General features: G+C 29.4%; 1 protein-coding gene across 3 annotated transcripts in view; it reads left to right on the top strand.

Annotated features, from left to right (window-relative positions):
• The first annotated feature begins 1,013 nt into the window (after positions 1-1,013).
• Positions 1,014-15,776, top strand: part of LOC141530129 (prominin-like protein) — a 32,285-nt gene continuing 17,522 nt past the window's right edge. For 2 of the 3 annotated variants that reach the window (XM_074247036.1, XM_074247027.1), the window contains exon 1: positions 1,023-1,413. In XM_074247036.1, the coding sequence (XP_074103137.1) occupies positions 1,101-1,413 (313 nt within the window). In that variant the 5' untranslated portion in view covers positions 1,023-1,100. Of the gene's footprint in view, positions 1,414-15,776 lie in introns of all 3 variants that reach the window. The other variant, XR_012479713.1, reaches the window with a different exon arrangement.

Below are 15,776 nucleotides of genomic sequence, written 5' to 3'. Positions count from 1 at the left end.
TTATTACTATTGTTATTATTATTATCATTATTGTTATTAATATAGTCATTAATAGCATAATCATCTTCATCAGTAATACTACTATAACCCCATTAATAAAATAATATATAAAATAATTCAGTAGAAGAAAATAATCTATCACAGTGTAAGTTAATAAGTAATAGTGTTCAAGGAACTAGGTTGTAAAAGATAGAAATTATGTGCTATAAGGATAAGTCTCTATATATGTATTAGTTGTAAGGAATAGTTAAGTTGTAACGTAGTGTAAGCCTATGTGTGTGGAAAAATGGAGGGAGATGTGAAGCTGAGGACTTCGAATCAACGCTTTTGTAACGACACTACTCCTCGAGAACTCAAGTAGTTGAGAACTATCTATTGTTAAACAACTGTCGAGCGATTTTACAAGAGTTTTTCTTTTTTTTTCTATTAAATAATCTAATAATAAATTAAAGTTCAAATATTGAGTAAACCAACTAAACAAACTCGTCTTATAATTTATTATTAAATTTAAATTCCTCTCCCGCACTGAGACCGAGTATTTCAATACTCCCGGGCGAGAAGCCGCCGTCGGTAAGATCCTTAATCAAAAATAATAATATGTTATAAACTAGATGGAGGCATAACAACAGTCAAAACAGGCGTCTTCTAAGGCTGAAAATTGAACTACAAAGGATTTGGAAACTTTTACAGTTAAAACGGGTCTGATATTTCGACTCGGGTAGATTTAAATAGATCCCGCGTGATCACAACTCACACCTCAGCCCAGAAGGAGGCAGTATAATCAATCTAGTGACCTTGCTGGACAAATGTAACCCTAGTGACATAACAAATATCTGAGCTGCGCGCGCCTCAAGTTCTTTTGACCTTTGGAAACTATTCGAATTTTATTTAATCAACCAATAAGGAATAAGCTTTCATCTTTCGATATTTCGATATTCGATTTATTTTAACTTATAACTAACTTCTCAACTATCATCTAATTATGTTGTTCGTTGTTATAGGATCTCTGTAGTGTGTTCATACATACATACTAGTGTAGTCAGTTTATGTTTTAATTGTTGAGCGTCTAAAGTGGCGCGGGCTATTTTTTTTATAATAAAATGGTCGCGCTCACTTGCTTTCAATGGCTAGTTTTCCATATATTAGTGGTGACAATATTTGCAGGATTACCAGAAGATGATTATGAATTGAAAGCAAATGATTTAACTACAAAAATGCGTGCTATAAGTAAAGATCTTGATCAACAACTTCAAAATATTATGGCTTCACAAGCTGTCAATTTCACTTCAGTAAATACGACGGGTCTGCCTTATAATGCAACAACAAAATTTAATCCAAAAGGCATGGGACAGCTATATAATGTCACGAATATTTTTATGAATATTGTTCAGTCAAAGCAGGCTTATCCAGCTGGTATGTTCATTATTTTATAAATATATAGATTGTTTGTACCATTATTGAAAAACAACTAACTCGAGATTTAAATTCCGTATTGAGTAACAAAATCATCACTAATTATTGAGTTTACAAAATATTTTTAGTATCATCAATATACTATGGTGTTAAGTATTTTTATATTTTTTGAGCGATTTAATTGTATGAATGTTAATTGAATTTTAGGTAAATTATAATCATCTGGTTTTTTCGGCATATTTTTTTTTTATTTTTATTTTTCTTTATCATTTTATCTGACGGAAATTGACTTCAATAATATTCTATTACTCTCAAATGTCTATTTAAATGTTGTATTTGATGAATGATTCATCTTTCAGTATGAAAGAAAGTTTTTAAGTTGCACCATCTACATTAAAAAAAAAAAAAAAAAGAAACGTTTTTGTATGAGGATGCTCGATGTTTTTGGATTTCTCATTTCTCTTTGTGATAAGTAAACTTTTCATTTTATCGGCAAAAAAACTCGAAATTTTTACTATTATTCGAAAAAAGATTATACAGTAAATAATGAGAATAGGTTTTTCCGTATTACTAAAGTGTAAACTCTTTTTTATTATACAGAGAAGGAAGTTTTAATTATATTTAATTGAAAAACCATTGAAATGTATTTGCGCATGCGTCAATATTCCCGCAAATAGTGGTAAAAATTTTAGCTGTCAGAAATTGTCCAAAGTGATAAAAAAGGATGCTTATCACTGTAAAAAATAGAATGTTCCAATTCGGTTATTTATCTGTAACTCGTATGAATAATTTTATACATAGTTTAGATTATCTTTTTGTTAAGCACGTAAGTACATACAAACAAAAGAAAAAAAAAAAAACAGATCTTTTGCAATTTACGATAATTAGCTTTTACAATTAAAAAATGTTTGCTATTTTTAAACTCAGTGCATTCAAAAATATACTTATTCGTAAGTTCTTGAGGGTTTCGAATTTAACAGTTTTATTATCTATGAATTTTCGAAAAATATGAATTTAGAAGAAATAAAATAATTTTTTCAAGCTATTAACTGAATATCATTTTTAAAAATTGCTCAAAAGAATTATTTTTTTCGAAATTTTTAAAATTACGCCCGAGTCAAAAAACAAATCCTAGTTTTAACCTCAGAAGCCTTAATTTTTTTGATGTTTCATTTGCTGCACAGAAAGTAACTCTATTTTGATACTCAAAATCCTCATTGAGGATTTTGAGGTCTTAATGTGAACCACCCGTTGATTTAGAATCCTCACTACAACTTCAAAAGTCTCATTCAGTGAAAAGTTGTATTTTAAACTTGAAAAGTTTTTGCTTCATCGAAAAAAATTTGAGTTGTATGTACAAATTAATATATAACATAAGAAATATGTCATCAATCATCACTTTATGTAAAAATAGTTATTAAAAAATTTTTAAAAATTTTTTAAAAGATCAGTGACTATTTTTTTTTCTGACAGTATAGGTTTTGTAGCATTTGTTTGCATATTATGTCTGTGAGGTACATATTAATGAGACGAAACACGGGATCTTGATTTTTAGGCGAGAATAGTACAATACGCTCACGCTTAAGGTATGCAATTGTTAATAAGTCTTATTACCAATAAGTTTATAGATAATAAATAATGTCGGTAAAAATCTAAATACATATTTGTTATTTTATTAAGTAACGAATAATCAATTCTCAGTGACCAATGGACCAAATTTTCCTTCAAGTTCGAAAAATTGAATTAGGTCCATTAACGTGCTGATATAACCGTATATACTTAATAATTAATTAAATGATTTTTTGAATAAACTTATATAGTTCATCAGGTAGTTTAATTAATTTTTTCAAATGCTGTAAAAGATTTGAAACGTTTAATAAAACCAAATCCGTTTAATGATTCATAAATGCAAATGCTTATTTACATTTAAAATTTTTCAATCTGTTTTTTTTTCTCAATTATAATTAAGTTTTTAATAACTAGCGTTAATTTAAAAATTTTGGAATTCAGTCACATATCAGTATTTTGAGAGTCCATCATGTCTTGAAGTGGAATAGATTTTTATAAGTTTCATGCTCTCAAAAGAAGATAAAAATAGAAATTATTAAATGACCTTATATAAAAGGGTTATAGGAGCAATCAGAACAAGAATCGATTTTTTTTTGCATTTCTTCAGAGTATATAATAATAATAATTCTGCATCGATTGGTAACAAATGAGATTGCTGCATCGTACAGTTTTGGAAATCTTTAATTTTAAAGTTAGAATTTTTTAAGAGGTTATTCATTGCACTAGAGGAGAAAAGAAATAGTATATTACACATCTAGGGCAGTATACTATTCTTGTATACTTGATTTTAACTTAAAAACTTTTCGTAAGATTTCCATAAAAAACTAAACTAACACTAAACAAAAACTATTAATTTGTTTGAAAAAAGGTTTAATTTATGGTGACAACATAAATTTTAAAATATTAAAAAATGAATACGATATTCGACAATAGTTAGGGGTAAAAGTGTATAAAGAATAGCAATGTAATTAATATTTCCTTCATCTATCTTCTTGTTACAAAAATTTGTTAACTTAATGGACATAATTTTGAGTTATATAATAAAACAAATAATTTGAAAGGACTCTTCGAAATCGAAAATTCATAGTTGGAAAACAGCATTATTTCTTTGCGGCGTATGGTAGGTTTTGAATCCGAATGAAAGCCTCAAAATCCTTATTGAAGAGTATAAGGATTAAATGAGAATTCTATTATGTTTAAAGCATGTATAGTTATCATCAAAATAATTACATGCGTAGTATAGAGTAGTCGGTTAGGTTTAGGCTTAGAGAGCGTAGGGTTCCGTATTCGAGTCCGAGCGTAGGACGATTTTAGATCAATTTAATTTCGATACATAGGGTAACAAGGATAGTAAAAATGTTAAGTATCCGAAGTGATAATCTGAACACTTGAATTGAAACGATTGTCACAAGAAAGAAAAATTTTAATTTCCTGCAAAAATTGAATTTTCATCAGATCTCGACGTTTTAAGGCCACCGGAAGCTTGCCTGATGACCCCTGCGATGTTGTCACTATGTCTGTATGCGCGCGCGCGTGTGTGTGTGTATGTATGTGACCCTCTTATAACTTTTAAACAGCTTGACTGATTACATCGCAGTTGGCGCCATTCAAAAGGAAATCTAAAAAAAAAAATAAGAAAAAAATTTTGTTGCAGGGATGGCCTGTAGGGTCAAACGTTTTCCTGATTTTTTTAACATAACTCCGACATTTTTTGTAATAACTTTTAAACGGCTCTATCGATCAACTTCAAAAACTAATCCGCCTTTAAGCTTGAAAAACCACGTCGATCGCCGCTAATCCGGTCAAAATCGGTTGATTCGTTCGGGAGATATCGTGAACGAAAGAAAACCGAAAAAAGTGTTTTTCTTACATAACTTTGACATTTCTTTCCGGATCGTTTTTAATGAAATGGAATAATCATTAGAGCTTAAAAAACTGCGTTGATCGTTGCCAAGAACGTGAAAATCGATTGATTGGTTCGAAAGATATCGTCCACGAAATATTTGGAAACAAGTGTTTTTGTAACAACTCAAATTGGAATTTATATTTCGACTCGGGACGCGTATGCAAATATATATATCTTTGTATATTTTTTTTTTTTCCATAAATAATACAATTAAAAGCGGATAATTCAATGGATCAACTAAAAATTTATCCTATTTTAGAGCTAGTGTTCAAAACACATCATTTAATATTGGCTGAGATTTTGTTTTCACTCTTTTCCTCAAGAAAAAGGCTTATTACTTTTAATTATCAATATTTTTCCCTTAAATTGATGAAATAGGTTGAAATTAATTGAAATTTATCATTTGAAAAATTTTCTTTTTTAAAAAAAATAAAATATTTTTCAATATGTATGACAATCAATTCTTTAAAATTAATCATTTTTAACTTGTTTTCATACATGTCACTTTGATGTATTCTGTAGTTGATAAGCTGATTTCATGATGAATTAACTTAGCTAATTTGTTTTATTTATTTTTTTTTGTTTTTAGATAGTTAAATTATTTTATCATACAAAGCGTGATTGAAGTTCATATAATGATTAAATTTTAGTTAAAAAAAACAATATAGGTGTGAACTACTCGAAGGTAATTTCATGAGCTATTGCATGATTTTTTCAAATTGTTCAAACATTACCTATCTCTTTTCATTAAAAGTTATACATCAATGAAGTCACCGAAAACGTGATTTTCACTATTTTGAAAATTTTAAATGGCCGCCATTTCTAAACTAATCGATCGATTTTGCTCATCTTCGAACTCGCTCAAGGTAATTACCCAAAGAATATGTGTACCAAGTTTTATCTGAATCCGTTGAGAATTGTAGACGCTATCGTGTTGACAAGTCGTGTTATATCTTATATATATTGTGACGTTATTTCAGCGACCGGGGTCTATTTAAAATGAACGTCACTAGCGCCAACGTATTTTTGTAATTTTAAGCTTATATTTCAAGGCCAAATATTGTAAAAAATAATTTTGAGGATTAAAGATTATAGTTTTTGTGAGTTTAGTGAGTGTTGATGCCGAGTAACTAGTGCTACAGTTGTAGAGTGAACTTAAAGAGTTGAGGATATAGTTGAGATTTTAGAGAGTAGAGTCAGTTTTTAGAGTCAAGTTTTGGGAAAATATTAAGGTCGAGTCATTTGAGGGTTTATTGAGTTATTTTGAGTTTTGAGTTATTGAGTTTTTGAGTTTTGAGGCTGCTAAGTACGAGGGTAAGCCAACGTTACCGTGGAGCGAGACTATAAGTCACCCGGTTTCGTTAGACGCTAGTCTATCTCTTTGAGACTTCCATGTGGAATACCTAGGCCTGGCTGAGATGCCAGCGCTCCGCTATAAAGGAACATGACAAATCATACGGGATCAGTCCAAGTTACGTTTACGTTTTACGTTTGGCAGGACTCGGGATAACAGTGACTGTTATCACCGTGAAAGCCGTATTTATTCTAAGTTTTAGTTAATGTTATTTTGAGTTTTGGTTTAAGTTACGTTTTTGGTTTCGGTCCCAGCTGAAGTCAGTTCCTGGAGAGCATTCACGCGAGGAATATCCGTACTCAGAGCTATAATTGTTTGATTAAGAATTAATATATTTTTGGGGATTAATTGAGTATTAAGTTTTAGTTTATGTTGAGCTAGCGTTCGAGTGAGTCACGGTTAAGACAGTTGAGTTTGGGACTTCATATAGAGTTCAGTCGAGTTGGAGAGTCGCCTCTGATCACTACAGGTGATTGGGGTATCGTTGCAGCTACAGATTAAGAGTTTAGTCGTTACATTTTAGTTTGAGCTACAGATATGAATACAGAGTTGATGAAGTTTGTTTAATATAATATAAAAAGTTACTCAGCATCGACATTGTTATATCAGGTATGAGAGTCTTTTATTTATTTTAATTTAAGCGTTAATAATAGAGTTTTAGTTCTTGAGATATTAGATAACCCTGGCTATAATAAATTTTGTATTGTAAATAATTTAGAGTTCCGTTGACATATTTATTTGAAATTGTTATTCGAGTCAGTAATATTTATTTATTTATTTATTTTATTTTATGAGAGTAAGGTTCTGTAACTTGGCTTTAGCGTTAATTATTGTTAGCTGTATCGTTCCAGTAATTTTATAGTAATTTAGAATCGCTTTTGTTAATTAAATTTACGGTTTATTGAATAAATTAGAGTTTTGTTTTAAGCATAAATTTTTGGTGTTGTGAATAAATTATTAAAATCATGGATCCTCTTTACTCGAATCACGCCCTCTCTCCACGAACCAGCCCACTGAGCGACCCCGAGGCATCCCGTTGTCTTTCCAGTCCTTGATCCTTTGGTCCCCATTTTTGTTAAGTTTTCGTTATTTCCGGTTAAGTTTACGTTTTGGTTCGTTTTGATAATTTCTGATAAATAAAGAATTATCTAGTTCGCGGGTGAGTTCGACTTTAGCTAATTGAGAATCCCTAGCAAGTAAAGATTATTCAGTTTTGTTTACGTTTGAGTTTAAGTTTGGCTAGTTTGATAATTCCTAGCGTGTAATGTCCTAGTTTGGTAATCCCAGTGATCAAAAATTACATGGCACCCTATTTTTATTGAGATCAGAAACTGAGAATCGGAAAGATAACGAAGTATAACCCAGATTTTTATTTTAGAATTAAGTTTAGTTAAGTTCCCCGTGCACCTTCCGCGAAAATTTGGTTATATACATATGTACAGATATATATGTGAACTTTTGAACCAATGCTAATTTTGAGCCTTACTCGACTACATAAGAGACAAAATGACAAAATTCCGTGTGAATTCCAATTCAAGGGCCAATGCAATAGATAGATTTCTACGAAATTTACCTAAAAAGTCTGTCTACTCCGTATTTTGTGGCGTAGACTTCCAAACTTCTCGCTATAGCGTGTTTAAAATTTTCTTTTTTTCACGTACTTTTTAAGAAAGAAAAAACAAATTTTCTCTTTTAAATATCATTAAAATCAATTTTTGTTCATGAAATTGAACGTTAAAGTTCATTTATGATGTATCTCAAGTCGAAATATATACAGTCACTAGCTGTTACCCGCCCGCTTCGCTAAGCGCTGTTGTAGAATTGCATTTTTAGATCTAGACTTGAAATTTAATCGGAGTATTGTTTTGATTTGCACAGATTCCAAATGAGCATTGAAAGTTTTAGTTAAAGTCAACGCAAGTCTCATAAGTCAAGTTAAAATCTGCCTAGCTTCAAGTGCGAACAATTTTTCTGTTATCTAAAATTTTCTCAGTGACATCAATTTTTTATAAAAAATAAATTTAACATTTTTTTTTACGAATTCTATTTAAATAAGTAGCCAAATTCATTTTTCACATATTTAGTGTTTGGAAAATCAATTCATTTTAATCTGTTACATTCCCGCGATCCCGCAAAGAGAACAATTTATAAGTTATGTAATCAGCAAAAATAACACGTATGTAAAATTGTAAGTCCATTGACTGAATTACTACATGTAATGTTAAGTTTTGAAAACCTTACAATGACTTTTTTCCCGCTGCTAATGAGACGTTTGTTGTAAGGAAATTTTTTGTAAATGTTATTGAAACTCAATAGACATGGCCTAAATTTCATCTTACAAAAAGTCCTAGTTTATAAACAACAACATTTTTAGTAGATTTCATAGAAATCTAACTATTTTATTTCACGGAAGCAATTATCATCACCAAACACACGATCAGCATATAAATATAAATTTTCAACACAGTTCATCAGACATAATTAGCTTCTTTCTTAAACTTTTTTTAAATGACGTTAAATCAATCAAATATTAAGGTTATGTAATAAAAACAAAAGAAAATCGTAAAAAAAATAAGAAAGGGTTTATAAAATCCAAAAAATTAGTAGCCTATAACCATCTACGAAAAATTCTGCGTCGAATGGTAGCAGTCCCATCCCGATAGCTTCAGTAGTTTTGCCGAAAACTTTACTTAACGGAACCCTATTTTGCTTATATATATATATATATATATATATATATATATATATATATATATATATATATATATATATATATATTTAACGATATTGTTGTGAAATTTTAGAGAAGATACATCAAACACAATTTACCATTTTAATTTTAATCATTAAAATCAGTATAATCATTTATCAATATCAACATTAATATTTATGTTATATTTATCTGTTTTATGATATATTGGAGTTCATCCTTCATGATCATTCCAATACATATTAGCTATTTCAGTTATTAATGATTTAGCTATTCTTTCTTAAAAAAAAAGTATGATTATGAATTCCTGCTGTCCCAACAATCAATCGATAAAAATCGATGTATTTGCCTAACATTGTATAGAATAATACTGTTGAATAATAATTGTATAGAATATTAATATTTAGTAACTTTCTACTCTTATTCTAATCATTCCAATCATTTTGATCTAGATGAAATTTGCCACACATATTCTTTGGATAATAACCTTGAATGAGTTCGAAGATGAGGGAAATCTGTCAAGTTTAGAAATGGTAGCTCTTTAAAATGATTAAAATAGTGAAAATCACATTTTCGGCGACGTCATTGATGTATAACTTTTGATTGAAAAAATATGGCTAATTTTTTATAAATTCATGTGAAAACTAATGAAATCACCTTTAATTTGACGTATACAACATTGAGATTTTGACCATTTTTAGTTATTTTATCAAAGTTAAGAGTTCTATGGAACCATTTTCAGGAAATGTGTAGTACAACTAACTTGTGAATGTTATTCTATCGAGAATTCTCAACAGATTCTAATGAAATTTAGTATACAGATTCCTTGGACAATTAACTTGCATGAGCCTTAAAATGAGCAAAATCCTTCAATTAGTTCGGAAATAGTAGCTTTTAAAAATGATCGAAATAGTAAAAATCAAGTTTTCAATTACTTCATTTATGTATAATTTTTGATAGAAAAAAAGTAACTAATTTTTGATAAATTCATGTAAAAGCTCACAAAATTACCTCTAATGAGACGCATATAACATAAAATTTTTCATATCATTAGTTACTTTCTCGAAGTTAAGAGTTCAATTGAACTCTTTTCAGGCAATGTGTAATACAATCTACTTATGTATGTTGAAATCAATTTTATTTAGTGTCAAACGAAAGTTATTGAAACCAGATGATAATTAATTCTATGAAATCTACCTTCCATTTCGGGTGTAGCCGAATGGCGTTCGTTTTTTTTTTTTTTTTTTTTTTTATGGATAGACAATTTAAAAATGTTCTAATTTTCGGAAAAGCAAGATTATAATATAAATATAAACTTTTTTGTTTTATATGAGCAGTTTGATGTGCCGATAATTAATGAGATTTTTATTGAAAATTGCTCGACTTTGACGTGTTGAAAGAAGACGAGGTGTACAAAAAAAATTTTGATTTCTGATGAATTTGATTCTGAAATAAATATGAATTTGATGAAAAAAATATGAGTAAAAAAATCTTGTTTCGAATACATTAAAAATTTTTTTTTACTCATTATTTAAATTATCTTTCATTAATAATTAGTTCCTAATTTATTATGAAGTTTAGCTCGAATTCATCCTGTAATTCATGATGAATTTTGAAATAATGGTTCGCATCTTGTCTACAGTTGCGTTAAAAATTTATCTGATGAAAGCTGTCAAATTTCGACTTTTCAGACTGTTGAGTTAGTGCGAATTGAAAAAGATATTTTACGATCATCGACTCTAATGATTTATTTTACTAATTAAGAATTGTAAGTTTTCTATACAATTCGTTCCAAGTACAGTATGAACTTCAACTGAAATTTACTATGAAATGCATATTTGTTTCAGAATCTGAAGTTCATTCTGAAATTCATCATGAATCAAAATTTTTTTGTACGGTTAACCATGCATGATTAAGAGTTCAAAAAAAAATTATTTAAAAATAAATAAAGAAAATTTTCCTTCCATCTATTTTATATTTACATTGATTTCAACTTTGAAAAGTTAAACTCTTAGGAAATCGTTTAATGACAACATGAAGTAAGATTTAAAATCCTTAAATATCGGAATAAATATCAATAAAATTTATAAATACCATAGAAAAAACTAACATTGCTAAAGATAAAAGCTTCTAACCAAACTGAAATTATGTTTTAATCAAAAACCTTTTTCTCTTCAAAAATAAAAAGTTTATGGAGAAAGTTACGACTTGTTTCAAATTTTCAAAATTTTAGAAATGATCAGGTTGAATCAAGCCCAAATTTTTATGATTATCATTTTCAAAACTTGCTCTAGATAGAAACGTTGATATTTAAATCATTAACTAATTTTTGTACAATATTGTTAAAAAGTAATAGATTTGCCTGCTAAGTATATTTTGTTTGCATATATGCGTCACTCATATTTTTTTCGTATCGAATATTCCAATATACTGTTTATTCAAAGTTGAACACGAATAAACAATAATGTCTTAATCAACAGATTCACCGTTTAGTTACTTAGATATTAAATTTCAAAAATCGCATTTTTTATCTTCTTATACACGGGCTCTTATGGCGTTAACGCAGGGATAGCCTTCAAGGTTAACCGTTTTCCTAATTTTTTTACTTTATTTTATTATATAAATAAAAATCATCAATGATTAAATTGTTCTAATTATTTTAAATTAAAATAAAGAATTTTGATGAATATTGGGGAGACTGAAAATAAAAAAAATTTTCAACATTATTTTGACTCATAAGTTACGCTCGAACCTCCTTAAGGACGTTCCAAGAAAAAACCATTTCCTTACAGTTTTTTAAAACTTTGAGTACTTATACTCATTAGTATCCGCTATACACAAGAATTTTTTTAAATAGTCCTTGCAGCACTAAATTTTGAAATATTAGCATTTAAAATATGTGTATTTTACATACAAACCCTAATGCTGACCGACGTTCAAGCGAACGTTTTATTAAATATCAATCGTACTTTTCTTAGGATTGTTTTAAAAAACTGAGAATCATTAATTGAAGAAATATCAAGTATTTTTTATCAACAATAACGAAAACGAGCGGTATTCATTTTCTTATAAAAAATGTTTGAAGTCAGTGACTTTCGATATTTTACGTGAGTGGAAGTAAGTGAGCGATAATCTACAAAAAGAGGCAGCTATAGTGCGTGAGAAAGAAACCAATAGCCATAACCTATTGGTGTCTTTTTCTTGTCTATGAACGTCCTTAAGATGTTATTGCTTACTACTGTTTAATTAAGATTTTCTAGCAGTTCAACTAAATTAAGCTTTATAATACATCAGATTTTGAATTCAAACTTTTATCATCGCTGTAAATTCAAGCCCTACCCAGCTTACATCAAACAATTTATCAAAGTTGATATTATATGGCTTTTATCGCAATATTTAATCATTTCTTAATTTTAATAGTAAATATTTAAGATGTAAAACAAACATATGGGATATTCCATGCCAAATCGACCACTTCTCAACCGGACTTATTTCGATCTAGCCAGAAGTTTTCGATAGCTTTTTTATTTTTAAATAGCCATAACTTTTTAAAAAATTGACCTTTTGATATCATTTTAAAAAATTTTTGTTTTTAAATGAATTTTTCGATAAAATAAACAAAAAAAATTTAACATGATCAACTCTATGAAATCATCGCTTTTTTTTTATGAAATAGTTATTTTTTCGAAGTTCGCCATTTTTTATTTTTTTTCTTAAGAATAACTTCAATTAATGTTACAATTATTCCCGCCAATCTCAAAGTAGGCTGATTTTTTTTCTATGATTTTTATTTAATTGAAAAAAAATTGTCTAATTTTCAAAAATAAATTTTTTTTTTTTTTTTTAACAACTTTATTTATATAATGAAATAAATGCAATTCAACAATTTTAAGGTATTATATTTTCAATTTATAGGCTTAAGCTACGATTATATTCATTAGGATTAATGATTAATACAGTTAACATTCAATAATTCTAAAACCAATGCACAAAATCATTTATTAATTTCCTCTTTGGAGTTTAAATATTTTACAAATTCTGTGTTTAATCGAGTTTGAAAATTTTTTTACCATATAAACAACCATTTTTATCCAGAACTATAAAGTGTAGTTGTTGAGTTTCTGCAATCGGTTTCGTTAACAGAAATCGATTATTTAAATCATTTACTGTTGTATTGTAATCTTCATTTGGAGAAAACTTGACTATGATATTTGGCAAGTTATCCGGTGTAGAAGCCCATTCGAAGTCCTTCAGGTGTCGTTAGTTGTTCATCAACCACAAGTTGGAGACTTGTTCTTGCTGCACGTCGTTTGATAATGCCACCAACTTCATCACACGGATCTTTGCCCTGGGAAGTCGCAAAAAAATATTATTCAGCAGGAATATCAAAATCATCTTCATGAATTTATAAATTTTTTAAAGTTCTTGAATTGTTGACGAGTCCCATCAGAAAAATAATAAATCTTGTTACAAGATTCAGAGAGACTTTTCACGCAATCAGTTATTATTTTGATGAAAACATGAACAGCAACGGCATCCTGATTATTGCAATCTGAAATAACTACTAAACTTTTGTGTTCAAGTTTGTAATTTACTTTATAATAAATCACGACCAGAAAAAGTGTTCCTGGTTATTATTCCAGTGAAAACCAGATGCCGCGTTTTCTACTACAAACGCATAATTCTCTGTAAAATCATAAATAATGACAAATTCATTTGGTTTTGATGTTTCTTTCAATGTTTTAGAAAATTTGGCTTGTTCTTTAGCAATGAATGAATGAGGTAGAAGAATTTTTATTTCACTACAAAAGATGACAACAAATTCTTCTGTTGGCTTCATAAAAGTTTCTAAACTACACGGAAAGCAATTCTTCGTAAAATTTACGATACAACTATTGTAAAGCTGGACTATACTTTCATTACTATTAATTGTCAAATATTTTAGAAGAAAATTTACTATTTATTCACAAAATTTTACAATTTACTATCGTTATTTTACTAAATTATTATTGTATTAAATTCGATTAGAAAAAATACAATATTACTATTGTAAAAAGTAAGAGATTAAAATTTCCAGGAGTACCTTTGTATCTTTCCAATAGAAGTATAACAAATTTTACAATTGTCAAATTGGAATGTTTTTCAATTAGTATGAGTGATGGCCATGCACAGCGTTAGATTCCAAGTTTATGTAAATGCTGAAGGACATCAATAGTAGTTTACCTCGGTAAGCATAGAGGGAGAGTCTCTGGGCTATCATTTAAGAGTTCTGGGTTCGATTTCCGGATAGGACGAAGACTCCGAATTCTTTTTTCGGTTACTGCAAAGGTACCCATTAGTCCAACCTCCTATCTCTTTCCCTCCCTAAAATATCTTTTAAAAAAGCCGACTGTCAATTCTTACAATAGTTGAATTGTAAAGTTTACTAACACATCTCGTATAATTTGCTCTGTAGTATTCGACTTTTTAAATCTCTTGCTAATCTTGTTCATTGGATAAAATTTGCAATAGTAGGTCGCAAAAGTTAATAAATGAGAATTATAGTCCACCGTTACTACTTTATTTAATAAAAATTACAACAGTAAAATAGTAAAAATTCTTTCAATTTTCTTTCTGTGTACTTCTCGGTTTTGACATCCAATACTTATACGTAATATTCTCGATTTCTCGGTTCTTAGAATATTTCAGTAAAATGTGACACAATTCATCTACACCTGGACAGTTTTTACATCCACCCAAATAACATTGAACCGATGGAGTCTCACATACTATTATTATTGCTATTGGCACTGGGAAATTTCCCATTTAGTCGTTGTACCGGATGGTGAAGTGATTGTTGTTGTGATATCGTTGCTGTTTTCAGGCTGTTTATAGGTGTCTCTATGTGCTCATTTTTAAACTTCAAATCTCGAGACTAAATTTGCTCAGATAGTTGGAGAGAATGTATGCAATTTTTTTTTAGGGGTTCGCTAAAAGTGGTGTGATGTCTGTTGGAGCTAGATTACAAAGTTTGTTGAAAATACTGTTTAGCGTTTTCCTTTGATCTTGGTATATCGGGCACTCAAAAAAGATGTGATTTAAATCCTGGTCTGGTGATCCGCAAGGATACGCTGATGACTCAATAAATTTTTTTCTGTGTTAACTGGAGTTTAAGTTGTAATGGTTTAGACGCATTCTTATAAATGTAGTGGTGATTTTCCTGGGCATGTCATATTTAGCGAACCAGCGTTTTTTTGTTTCTTTGAAGATGTAGTTTAAATAGTGGACTTCTTTCACCTTCCCAACTTTTTTAAGGAACTCGACTGTGCGGTTGATGGTCCTTTTTTTTATGATAGTCGCAAGATTTTAGGGGATTGGAGTGAAAGTTCGTTTTGCACTGGTGATCGCCTCCTTAGCTAGCTTATTCGCCTGTTCATTGCTCGGAATGCGAGAATGTCCAAGTATCCAGAATTTCCAGAAAATCCAGAATGTCGAGACGCATCCTTTTGGATGCGTCTGTGCACACCTGAGCGAAGTCCTGTAGTTTTTCATTGATTATTTTTTGATAATTTTTGCTGGTGGATTACCGAGCTTCGCTGGTGTTGATATCTCAATGTTTTATGGATCCCGGAAAACTGAGAAAGGGTACATTTGCTGCGGTTGTGTTTTAGGTTGGTAGATAATGTCCTGGTACAGTTTATTGTCTTTTAAAAGCTAATTGCTGGGAATGTTTCTAGAATAAATTGATTGGCTTTATTTTGGATTACACTGTCATCCAGTTTTGACTGGGTCTGAATGACTAGGTTATTGGAGACACTCATAGATCTTAGTATATAACGATCAGA

This window comes from Cotesia typhae, unplaced genomic scaffold (assembly GCF_013202065.1).
Source record: "Cotesia typhae breed Kobodo isofemale line unplaced genomic scaffold, CoteBio_Ctyphae contig_119, whole genome shotgun sequence".
Classification (NCBI taxonomy): domain Eukaryota; kingdom Metazoa; phylum Arthropoda; class Insecta; order Hymenoptera; family Braconidae; genus Cotesia; species Cotesia typhae.
This window is presented reverse-complemented; position numbering and strand designations above follow the sequence as displayed.